The following is a 12,024-nucleotide window of genomic DNA, read 5'->3' on the forward strand; positions in this document are numbered from 1 at the left end:
ATAGGATTGCAATATGTACTTGTTATGAATCAAATTAAAGGAAGAAATCCCAAACTTACATTAGGTTTGCTAAATTCAGCCTTAATTGAAATCATTCTATACAATTTCACCCAAAACAAGCGTTGTCCTCTGACAATCTAAAATAGAGTCCCAGTAGAAAATTTAAGCACATACCTAGATGTGTTGTTAAAATATAATCACTTATAAGTGATAACAGGATTCTGTGACTTCTGCATAGTTTAGCAGTAGAATAATGTGTAATGTCAGATATTGTTTTACAACAGCAAACTGCATCAGCAACTATCTTTCAAAAGCTCGTGTAGATAAGATAAACTGTTTTTCAGCATCTGTCACTCTAAGGTGCTTGACAACTCTGAAGAAGAGACATAAAGACTCCTCGGAGGGAGCCTCCTCACACATCATAAGATATAGCCAGGGTGGAAAACTTTGAGTCCCTTATTTGAGTGGTATCTGGAATGTCAAGAACAAATCCCTAGGAAGTGGCTGTGCAAATCTTGATAGATCTGGTTCCCTTCCCACAAGGAGATCAAGGAAGTAGTGTCTCGGGAAAAGACTGACACACAATTTCTAAGGCAATGCACTGCTTTCATTGTTTCCCAAAAATATTCTACAAGACCTGGGGTACTCTTCTACTCACAGATATAATAGTCTTATCGTTGGTCAATAAACTGGCTCTTCTTATAAAGGAGTGGCTTCTCTGAAGGCTCCCTGTGTTAGGAAACTGTAATTCAACATTAGAAGGAACTCTAAGAGGTCACCAGGATCATCTCAGGTGCTCTACCAGGCCCAATACTTGAAGGAGTTAGCCTTCTTGGTCCAAACCCTTGAACTTGGTCCCTGGTGGATCACAAGTCAATGAAGAAAGCTTGGGTTAATCTCCAGTTGTCTCCAATTTCTTATATAATGGATGTGATTACTTTGGCCTCTCTTCTGATGAGTGATCTTATCGGCAGAAGAATTTTGTTTCTATATATTGGGGAGAGGTGCTTCAAACCAATCTGCCGTATATAGTGTTTGTAAAGTGTAAACCAGGTGGATGGAATTGCTCAACCATGGATCCATTCTTTTCAAAACTTGGGACCTTCCCAGAAGACAATGGACAGTTTTTCATCAATCGTCAAGATCTCAGTCCTATGGGATCCAGCAGGATTCAATCTCCAGACCCTTCCTATTCAATGGAAAACTGCTTGGGAAGTTTTGTCCATTTAAAAAATCTCACAATTCCACTTTTTATTTTTCATTAAATTCAGATTTGGAGTTTCGTTAGCCTCTATATAGCTAGCAGTGATGGTATCTTGCAAGAAAACCACCTGTCTTCACATCAATCCCAACTAGACCGAAATAATGTTGATTTGGAAGAGGATTATAATTGGAGGAATTGGATGGGGTTGTGACTGTTATCCCTATGTAAGGATATGTATATACACTGTCTTGGGGGTTTAACATCTTGGGGTTTTACTGGATCCTTTACTTATCCTTATTCCTTGTGTTAGCCTTATTGCCTTACCATTTTCGTCTGGATAGTCATTATAAATCATTGAGAAAGAGATGGAAAACAGGCCAAAGAAGAGGGAGAAAGTTTCCCTTTTAGCCAATAGAGCAGAAAATCAGAACTCTTAGTCTTTAAGGAATTACAGCTCAGTAAGGGATTACTGGCTCTGTATCCTGTGTTCAGGCCAATATATCATACTTTTGTTCTTAGTTTAAAACATTGCAAAGAACACTTTTTGGGCTAACAACATCAGTGAAAATGTTTAGCCCAAAAGGCTACATTGAAGATGGTGCATGAAAAGAGCTCTTTTTCACTATAACTATAGTTAGCCCAATTTTAGAAGAAAATGACTGCATTACAAAAAAGGAATAGTAGTTTACTGTATGTGCTTAAAAACCTACAGTAGTCACAGTAGTGATTCCCCATCATAGCTGTGAAATATCAAGGTTGTCACTGATCTGAATGCAATAATATTATGCTTAAATACACTTGTTTACCAAGAAAATAGAGAGTGAGGTTTGAAATCCACTACCTTAGTTCTAGCCATATGAAACTATCTGCGTCTTATTTCATGGCTTGAAAAATTTACCTGCCTTCTTCTATACAGGGTGAAAAATAACCTATGCTGCCTTTCTTTGCCCAAAAGCAATAGAGAGGACTTGCTCATTTAGTTGCTTCCATTCTGCTACATGCACTGCCCACCTCTACCCTTGGCTAGCATATCAAGAAGAACAAGTCTGTTAGATTTGTTTTCTTCAGATATTTTCTTCCAGTTTTAAATTATCTGTACTGGAGAAAATGGAGTCTCAGTTCCATCACTTCCTTGCTTCTGTGACACACAGGATATGTGATTGTTTTATGACATTGGATTGTACATCTGTCAAAAATACAGACATTTGGTACGTAACTAGCAATTGAAATTTAAGTACAATCCTAAACTGAAAAGGGGATTGAATGTTCTGTAGCACAATGTTTGTCTTAATCTTTGCTAACATGGCAAAGCTGTGAATCAAGTCAATTATGGGTAACTCATCTCTGGTGTCTTCACTGCTAACTTCTCTTGAGCTAGGCTAGATTGAGTGAGACCGGTTACTCTGAAATAACACTCAAATTGCACAGAATGGTTGGGTAGCAGATGAGTAGTTGTGCTCGCTTTAGCTGTAGCCTATACCCCCTGACGGACTAGCCAACTTGACTTAAAAGTACCACCATGCTCGATTTAAGGATTTTGTGTGTGGATAGGACTTGAGTTCAGGGCAACACGCATGTTATGGCTTGAGTTACCTCTTCAGGGAACACTGGCCCTACTAGTTTTATTCCCCCTTATTTGTTCCCCACAGATAGGGCTTTTCTTTGTGGCACTGACACCTACCAGAGTAGAAGTGATGGGGATTGTGTGCTTTTCATAGGTTTCACTCAATTCTTCAACCAGTGGTAACAGGAGCAATGTGCAGAAACAGCTAAGGATAATCTTCTGCTGATTCATTGGTGTGGTAAAGGTATGGGCCCATTCTCAGTGAATTAGGGTTGCAATGAGAAATAAACTGTTAATATTTTTTTTTCTGTTTCAGTTTGTAGGGTCCTGCACCAAGATCGTCAAAAATGACTAGTGATATTGGGTTCTTCAATTTTTGTGTGGTCAACTTGACACAATTTAGAGGGGCTTGAATTTCTGAGGGTTATGTGAAATACTTTGAGCATTAAATCAAAAATCACTTAATATCTTTTGAAAATCTTGGCTTAAAGGTCCAAGGTGCTCTTAGGTCTAATACTTTTCCTCAAGCTATAAAACAAAGCTATTTGAAAAAATAGAGGTAGGTTGGGTTTTTTAAAATTTTGGAAGACGTTTGTTGACAGCCAAGAAATATTATTTTTAGAATTCTTTCTTTCCATGCTTGTACCTTTATTTTGATGTTACTTTCTCTTTTAAACTCTGATATGAACTAGAATAAGAATAAAATTTACCTTTTTATGACATACTGAAATATATAAACAAAAAACAGTGGTTAATAGCATATATTTGTTTTGAGAGTTATGTTTAAAAGTGCTCTTAGACTACTAATTGTTATCTTGGACTTCAGTATGATATGAATGTTAAATCTGTTATGTAATGATATTTTATGTCTTGTAGATTTAAAGAATGTTAAAAAGGAGAAACATGGGAAGAATCAGCAATCAAATAATGTGTCTTTAAAAAATGGTATGTGTTAAAATTGTCAGGTTATTTAATATTTAAATATAAATATTTGGATTGTGTTGTCTGGGTATCTTTTCTCCATCTCAGGTGGCTACTGATGACTGGGGTACATGAAAGAATAGAAGCTGAATAACTGCTGTTAACTTCATAAACAGACTGTTTTGATATTGCATATAACGTAATCTTAGGAAGGTTGAAAAGATTGATTTTAGCATGGTAGTTCATCTGACTAAAAGGCAAATGCTAGTTGCCTGTGTAATCCTCTGAGCAAAAACAATATGTGGGTTCCAGTTTTTTTTTGTAATGAAGTTCTTCTTCGGGTGATTGCTCATGTCCATTCCACTATAGGTGAGTGCACGCCACCGTGCACAGTTTCCAGAACTTTTTTCCCTTCAGCAGATCTCGTAGGGCCAGCTCTGGTGCCCCTAGAGCCCCGCACACATGCGGTGGTATATGAGGCACTGCCGACCCTACGGCCCCTCAGTTCTTTCTTTCCTCCTGTGACGGTTGCTGGAACTAGCCCTGCTCTCTGCAAGTACCATTCCCCATTGTTTGAACTCTTAGTTATTCATAGCTTTAGTTAGTTTTAAGTAGTTGTTAAGTAGCATTGAATTTAATTAGATTAGAAGCCCCTGAGGGGCTTAGAGTGGCCGTCACCTGGATTTCAGCCATGTACCTCCTGTGGGAAGGCTTTCCCGCTCAGCGACCCCCACGATTGGTGCCTTAAGTGCCTGGGGGAATAGCACAGGAAAGACAAATGTAAAATATGCAGGGCTTTTAAACTGCGGACCCAGAAGGACCGGGAGATTCGGTTAAAAGCCTTGTTAATGGAAGCAGCGCTCCGCCCGGCGTTCGAGCCATCCCAATCTACTTTGGCGCTGAGCGTATCCTCGGTGCAGAGTGCGCCACCGGCACGAACATCAACTTGGCACCAAGCGACATCCTCGGTGCCGAAGAAGAAGAGGCAGCGCACAGAGTGCGGACACTCCCCTGTACCTCTGGTGAGGGCGGGGTCAAGTACGGAGATGCATCAAGTATGGCCCGTCAAGTCTTCTCCGGTGTCGGTATCTCCGGGCAGGGAGCCGCCTTGGATTCCTGGGAGCGGGAGAGTGCCCCTGACAGCGCCGTCGACACCGGAGGCTTTTCAGGCGGCAAGAGCCTTGCTGGGCTTGCCTACACCCCTCCACCCCCCCGCCCCTCCTGCCGAGAGAGAAGAGGCCAGTGTCCCGGGGCAAACCCATGCTCGGTCCCTCTGAAGGGTGTTGGAGACCCCCGGTGAGGGTGGAAAGGTCTCCCGCTGGACGGCCACTGGGGGTAGAGCGAGGACGCTTCCCTAGCAGTCACTCCAGGTCGGCGGCGTCAAGCTGGTCTGCGTCAACTCATGACGAGTCCCCTTCTCGGCACCGAAGTCGGTCCCTGACACCGGAGGCAGCACACACCAGAAGGTGGCACTGGTCAAGGTCCGCCAGGTGGCGCCTGGATAACTCCAGTTCCCGATCCCCGGCACCAAGGAATTCGCCCGCACCGAGTCAGCACAGAACCCAGTTGCCGTTGGAGAGTCCGGCACTGAGGAATTCGCCTGCACTGACGCAGCGCAGAACCCGGTCGCCTTCAAAGAGCTGGCACCGGTGAGTCCCCGACGTGGAACCCGGTCATCGGAGTCTGTTTTGGCACCATGAAGCTCCGAGTGGCACTGATCCCGATCACCGAAGGGCAAACGGCACCGTAAGTGGTCAGTGCCGAGACGGCGTTCAAGTACATTGAGCTCTTTGGAGCATGCCTCCTTTCGCCAGCACTGATCGCGGAGATGGTCCTCGTCATCCTCCAGGTCGGAGGCATCGAGAGGATGGTCCCCAGCACAGAGCGGCACCAAGGATTGAGGGAGGGCTCCGCACCGCTGCTTCAGTGGCTCGGGGTCCCATAAGGGGGGCAGTCGTTGGGACAGCTATAAGGACAGCCGACGCCCCCACGAGCTGCCACAGCCGGTGGCGCAGCCAGCTTCTAGTTGGCCACAGCTCAATGGCCGCAGCAATAGCCTTATTGGGCCCCATGGGGCATCCAGATGGGACTGGGGCCACAGTCCATCCTATCATTGGGGCTTCAGTCTACACCTCCCGCACTGGACAAAGCCCGCAGACACCATTCCTCAGACGAGGATTCAGACCTCTTGGAGGGACCCTCCACGGGTGCATCTGACCGCCAAGGGGGGGAACAGCCACAGGTCGCTCCTTGGCAATCCTCCTCCTCGGATGAGGCAGTCTCTGGGGACCACATGGCGCCACTGGAAGATTTCAGGGTGTACCAGGAGCTGCTTAAGAGGGTGGCCTCTAACTTAGGGCTGGAGGTTAAAGAGTTAGAGGAGGACGAGGATACCCTCTTCAGTGTGCTGGCCCAGCAAGGGTTGCTCTCCCAGTCCATGAGAATTGTTAAGGCCCTGTGGCAGACCCCCTCCTCGATCGCCCCTACATCGAGGGTGGCCAAGAAAAAGTATTATGTCCCGGCCGAGGGGTTCGACTATCTATTCACCCACCTGGCCCCGGGAACCCTGGTAGTTGATGCGGCCAACAAGTGAGACAGGCAAGGTCAACCAGGATCCAGTCCCAAAAACAAGAACAACAAAAAACTAGACTTGTTTGGGAGGAAGGTTTATTTGACGGCAGCCCTGCAGTTCAGGATTGCCAACCACCAGGCCTTACTAGGCAGGTACAATTTTAATTTGTGCGACTCCCTCAGATGGTTTGCTGAGGTCCTGCCCCAGGACCAGGCTGCAAACTTCGCCACTGTCCTGGATGAAGGAATCACAGTGGCTAGGGCGGCGCTACAGACATCGAGTGACGCTACAGACTCAGCGGGTAGGGCCATAGCCTTTGCCATTGCTATGAGATGGTGCTCATGGCTGCAGTCCTCGGGGCTGTCGCAAGAGGTGCAGCAGTCCATTCAGGACCTCCCCTTTGATGGCTCGGGCCTGTTTTCGGTTTGGACCAAAGCGAAGCTGCATGGTCTGAAGGACTCCAGGGCCACGCTTCGCTCCCTGGACCCGTACACGCCCCAAGCTTCCAAGCAACAGTCACGGCCTCAGGCACAGCAGCGACCAAGGCTTCCGCCTAGGCCCTTCTAGCCCTACAGGAGCAGAGATAGAAACAGGGAGTTTAGAAGGCGAAATCATCCCCCTAGCTTGTCCTTAGCCCCCCAGCAGGGGCCCCCCAAGGGGTCAGGCAATCGGAAAAGGCAATTTTGATGGTGCGCTTGAGGGTGGCACCCCTACCACCCCCCTGGATCCGCCCCACCCCATCCTAGACAGATTAAGGCCCTTCTACGCTGAATGGGCAAACATCATGTCGTTGGGTCCTCGGGATGGTTCTTCGGGGCTATGCCCTACAATTTACATATACCCCCCTCACAATGCCCCCCCATCCCTCTTCAGGGACCTCCCTCACGAGCAACTCCTTTTGGAGGTGGTCGACACACTCCTCAACAAAGGTGCAGTGGAAATGGTCCCCCAAGACAGAAAGGGGAATGGGTTCTATTCCAGGTACTTCCTCATCCCCAAGGCAAAGGGGAGTCTGAGATCCATATTAGACCTGCGTCGTCTAAACAAATACATCAAATGACTCAGGTTTCGCATGGTCCCTAGCCTCCATTATCCCTTCCCTGGATCCAGGAGACTGGTATGCTGCCCTCGACCTCAAGGACGCATACTTCCATGTGTCTATCCTCCCCAGCCACAGGCGTTTCCTCTGTTTCACAGTGACTGCTTCCCATTACCAATTTACAGCCCTACCCTTTGGCCTCTCATCAGCCCCCAGGGTGTTCACCAAATGCATGGCGGTAGTGGCTGCCCACCTGAGACGAAGAGGTGTGCAAATTTTCCCTTTCCTGGATGGCTGGTTGATCAGGGGCAGGTCCAGGTCCCATGTGCAGGACAGCGTGACCCTCACTTGCTCCACGTGCAGCAGACCAGGACGGCTCATAAACGAGCAGAAGTCCACACTAACCCCAGTGCAGCGCATAGAATTAATTGGGGCCACCCTGGACGCTTCCAGGCCAGAGCCTTCTTCCCTCAACCATGGTTCGAGGTGATGGCCTCCGTCATCTCCCAGCTGCACCAGTGCCCCACGACAACAGCCTGGCACTGCCTACAGCTGTTAGACCACATGGCGGCCTGCACATACGTAGTGAGGCTAGCTCGCCTGAGGCCCGGGCTGCTTCAGGCGTGGTTGGCCTCGGCATATGTGCCAAGCAGACACCCCTAGGACCGGGTGGTCACAGTTTCCCCTGCCAGTCCTAGTCTCCCTAAACTGGTGGCGGACTCCCAGGGCAGTGATGAAGGGCATCCCATTCAGGGAACTGGTCCCGTCGGTCATCCTAATCTCCGATGCCTCGGATGTGGGATGGGAAGCCCACATCAGCGCCAACCTAGGCACTTAGGGGCTCTGGGTGGGGGAGGAGAGGCACCTGCACATCAGTATGAAGGAGCTGAGGGCCATTCGCCTAGCGTGCAGGGTGTTCCTCCGATTCCTGACGGGCAGGGCGGTGCAGGTGCTGACGGACAACACCTCAGCCATGTTTTATATAAACAGGCAAGGGGGAGCGCACTCCTCAGCCCTCTGCCAGGAAGTCATCTGCCTGTGGGACTTTGCTGTGAGGCACGACTTCCACTTGACTGCCTCTCACCTCCCAGGAGTTAGGAACGACGAGGCGGATCACCTCAGCAGGTCGTTTCTCCCCCGCCACGACTGGTCGTTGCACCCGGAGGTCATGGCTTTGATCTTCCAGATCTGGGGTGTTCCCCGACTGGACCTATTCACGTCTGAGATTCTGGTCGCTCCAGGGTTGCGAGGCCGGATCGATATCCGACGCATTCCTCATCGACTGGACGGGGACCCTCATGTATGCGTTTCCACCCATTCCGCTCCTGCCCAAAGTTCTCTTGAAAATAAAGATGGTCAGGGCGGATGTGATACCCATCGCCCTGGCCTGGCCGAGACAGCATTGGTTCAGCATGCTGCTGGACCTTTCGATCGTCCCGCCCATGGAGCTCCCAAGGCGGCACAATCTTCTCTCCCAGGACCATGGTCGCCTGTTGCACCTGGACCTGGACTCCCTGCACCTCACGGCCTGGAGGCTCTGTGGCTGATGGAGGGAGATAGCACCTGCTTGGCGCAGGTCCAACAAGTCCTGCTGGGCAGCAGGAAACCTTCTACACAGGTCGTGTATCGGGCTAAGTGGAGGAGGTTTACCTGTTCAGCAGAGTCCCGGGGTATTCCACCAAGCCTCTCTCCTATTCCGGCAATCCTGGAGTACCTGCTGCACCTGAAACTCCAGGGTCTGGCGCTGGCCTCCCTGAGGGTTCACCTGGCGGCCATTTCGGCCTTCCACCAGCTGCTAGAAGGGAGACATCTGCAGAGCTGCCACCTGGTCGTTGGTGCATACCTTCGTGGCTCACTACGCTATCATCCAGCAGGCGAAAGAGGACGCTGGATTTGGCAGAGCCATATTGAGGGCAGCTCACCGGTAACTCCGGCCCACCACCAAAGGTATAGCTTGTTAATCACCTATAGTGGAATGGACATGAGCAAGCACTCGAAGAAGAAAACAAGATTACTTACCAGTAACTGATGTTCTTTGAGATGTGTTGCTCATGTCCATTCCACAACCCACCCTCCGTCCCTGCTGTTGGAGTTGGCAGAAAGAAGGGACTGAGGGGGCGTAGGGCTAGAAGTGCCTCATATACCGCAGCATGTGCGTGGGACTCCAGGGGGCGCTGGAGCCAGCCCTACGGGATCTGCTAAGCGGAAAAAAGTTCCGGGAACCATGCATGGAGGCGTGCACTCACCTATAGTGGAATGGGACATGAGCAACACATCTTGAAGAACATCAGTTACTGGTAAGTAACCTTGTTTTTTGGATGATTACTGTTCTTTGCCTGTTTCTTTAATCCTGTCTATACCTTTTCCCAGTAGTCTCCATTGTTTTTTCTCGTTAACTAACGTGTTGGCTCATACTGAAGAGAGGAGCTGCAATAGTTGGGCTGAATCTTTATTAGTGCTAAATAGGTAGGGTGGGTAAAATCATCTTATGCATTTGTTCTCTTCTGTTGGGAAAACAACAAAACAAAATGGATTGTTTGAGACTAAATAAAAGGTCAGAGCACTTCCATCTGTAATTGTTTCCCGTGATTTAAAAAAAAAAATGGATAACTTCACTGTTACCAGAAATGTCTGTGCTTTTTCAGGTAGAATGGTCTGTCATTTGGAGGGGGTGGGGAAATCACCTGCTACTGTATGATACCAGTGTGTGTTCGGGTTTTTTTAAAGCTGACCCATTAACTTAGTGCCATTTCTAATAGGCAACAATAAGCATTTTCAATAAGTTGCTGGCACCACCTCTTTTCTATATCAATTAACAGAAGGGTGGGGCACCTCCGTCAGAGGCCACTGAGCACACACATGTGATCATCACCACTGCTGCTCAAGGGAAAAGCTGCCAGCTAGAGGAGCTACTTAGAGACTTCGTGAGTGTGGAGGAGGGGAAAAGGGTGGTGAAACTAGGTGGGTGATGAATTTAGGAGAATGGATAATAGTATGAAACAGATGTCACATATATTACTACTGACTGAGGTAGAAAACTTTTGAAGGGGTCTTTTGTTTGATAGCACATCAGAGTTATAAAAATTTAAAATAAAACACTTAAGGCTTCAGGTGCGCTGCCATGGGCATCTAATTAACAGGAGTTTTTAACCTGTCACAGAGACTTTTTGGTCACAACACCTGAAACTCTTTCACATCAGAGGAAGAGTAGTCTCATTGGTGCTCACACTGGCTGGGAGCTACTTTTTCCATAGACTGGCATTGCCATGAACCACAAAATAATCCATGGAATGACATCCTGATGTCATATTAGATATATGCATCCTTACGGTGTAGTTGAGATGACATCTGAAGGTGCGATGTCACAACAGTGTTGTGTTTCAACCATATTAAAGCTCTCTAACTTAATTTGTCATTTTGTCCACATTCTCTTCCCTTCCCCTCTCTAAGGCTGTTGGGAGAGAAGTGGTTTTTCCCCCCATGTTCCTAGCTACTGCAGTTCTTTTCTGTTGCTCATTACTGCCAGTATATACCAGGCGGTAGAGGAAATGGTTCTCTGATTAGTTCTCCACTTGCTTTTCTATGCCAGGTAGAGTGAGAGGACCTACATTACACTTAGGGACTCAAATGCCATGTCCACACTTGAAGATATTGCTCTGTTTGACAGCTGACTTCAAACACAGCTTCATTCCCCAAGTCAGTATGGGAAAATAACTGTCTTGCATGAGTGGATTGGATCAGAAGAGTCCAAAATCCCGTTATAAATCTTCCCTGTCTTTCACGCAAGCATCTGCTATAGTGGAGTCCAATGTGCTGGGAGTTCTTTTTCAGTTCTTTTTCAACTAGATGCAGCCATGTATTCCACTTAGGTGTGTGCGAGCCAAGCACACCGGAACTGGAGAATTTTGTCTGGTGGCACTCGCACCATAGCCTGCCCTGTCTGTATGAGGTGATACTGCCCCGACCCACCTCAGTGCCTTCTTAACCGTTGTTACTGGAGTTGGAGCTCTGTGTGGATGCTAACTTCACAACATCTCTGTTTCTTAGTGACTTTTCTAGTCATATATAGTTAATCGCTACACCTTAGTGTAGTGTTAGATTTAGTGTTAGTTAGCTTTAGTGTAAGTTTTTTCCTTGGTGATGCCCTCACCAGAGTTTAAATATTGTCTATCATATGGGGAGTGATCCCGTACAACAACTGCCACACGTGGTGCTTGCTGTACTTAGGTAAAGCGCATGTCAAGGAGTAGTGTTTGATTTACATATCATTCATGAAATGGATTCAGGTGGCCCAGGGATCTTCATCTAAAGCAGCACCTGCTCGCACTGGCCCTGTGGCCTGGTTCAGCACCGAGACCTACTTTGTACCAGAGGTCACTCTTGATTTCCAAGAGTACTGCCACTTCTCACTCTGGAGCTGGTTCTTCTCTGAAAAGACACTGGAATCACCTCCGATCAAGTGCACCAAGGAAACGGTCACATAAGACCAATCAAGGTCTCTCCAGGTCGTGGGCGGACTCCTCTGTCTCCTCCAGAAGCAACACAGACTGGCATGGTATGAATGTAAGCATGTGGGAGGGAGCAGGTCCCATCAGTCACTCCCTGGTACCGTGCAGGGAGGTCTGAGGCCCCATACCATCAACTCCGGTTCTGGCCCCAGGGTGTCCATTGAGTCTGGAACTGTTGAAAGCGATGATGGCACCAGCTGTTTCCCCACTGGTAGT

General features: G+C 47.9%; 1 protein-coding gene across 5 annotated transcripts in view; it reads left to right on the plus strand.

The window, feature by feature from the left end:
• SCML2 (Scm polycomb group protein like 2) overlaps positions 1-12,024 on the plus strand; it is a 188,664-nt gene that overhangs the window by 18,140 nt on the left and 158,500 nt on the right. For all 5 annotated transcript variants that reach the window (XR_010923262.1, XM_067566080.1, XM_067566081.1 and 2 more), the window contains exon 3: positions 3,645-3,713. Coding sequence is in view for 4 of the 5 variants with exons in the window: in XM_067566080.1 (XP_067422181.1) it covers positions 3,645-3,713 (69 nt within the window). In the remaining variant the exon portion in view is untranslated. The remainder of the gene's footprint in view (positions 1-3,644; positions 3,714-12,024) is intronic.

The sequence above is a fragment of the Emydura macquarii genome, unplaced genomic scaffold (genome assembly GCF_026122565.2).
Source record: "Emydura macquarii macquarii isolate MOO-44397 ecotype Brisbane River unplaced genomic scaffold, CSIRO-AGI_Emac_v2 contig_2734, whole genome shotgun sequence".
NCBI classification, from domain to species: Eukaryota; Metazoa; Chordata; order Testudines; family Chelidae; genus Emydura; species Emydura macquarii.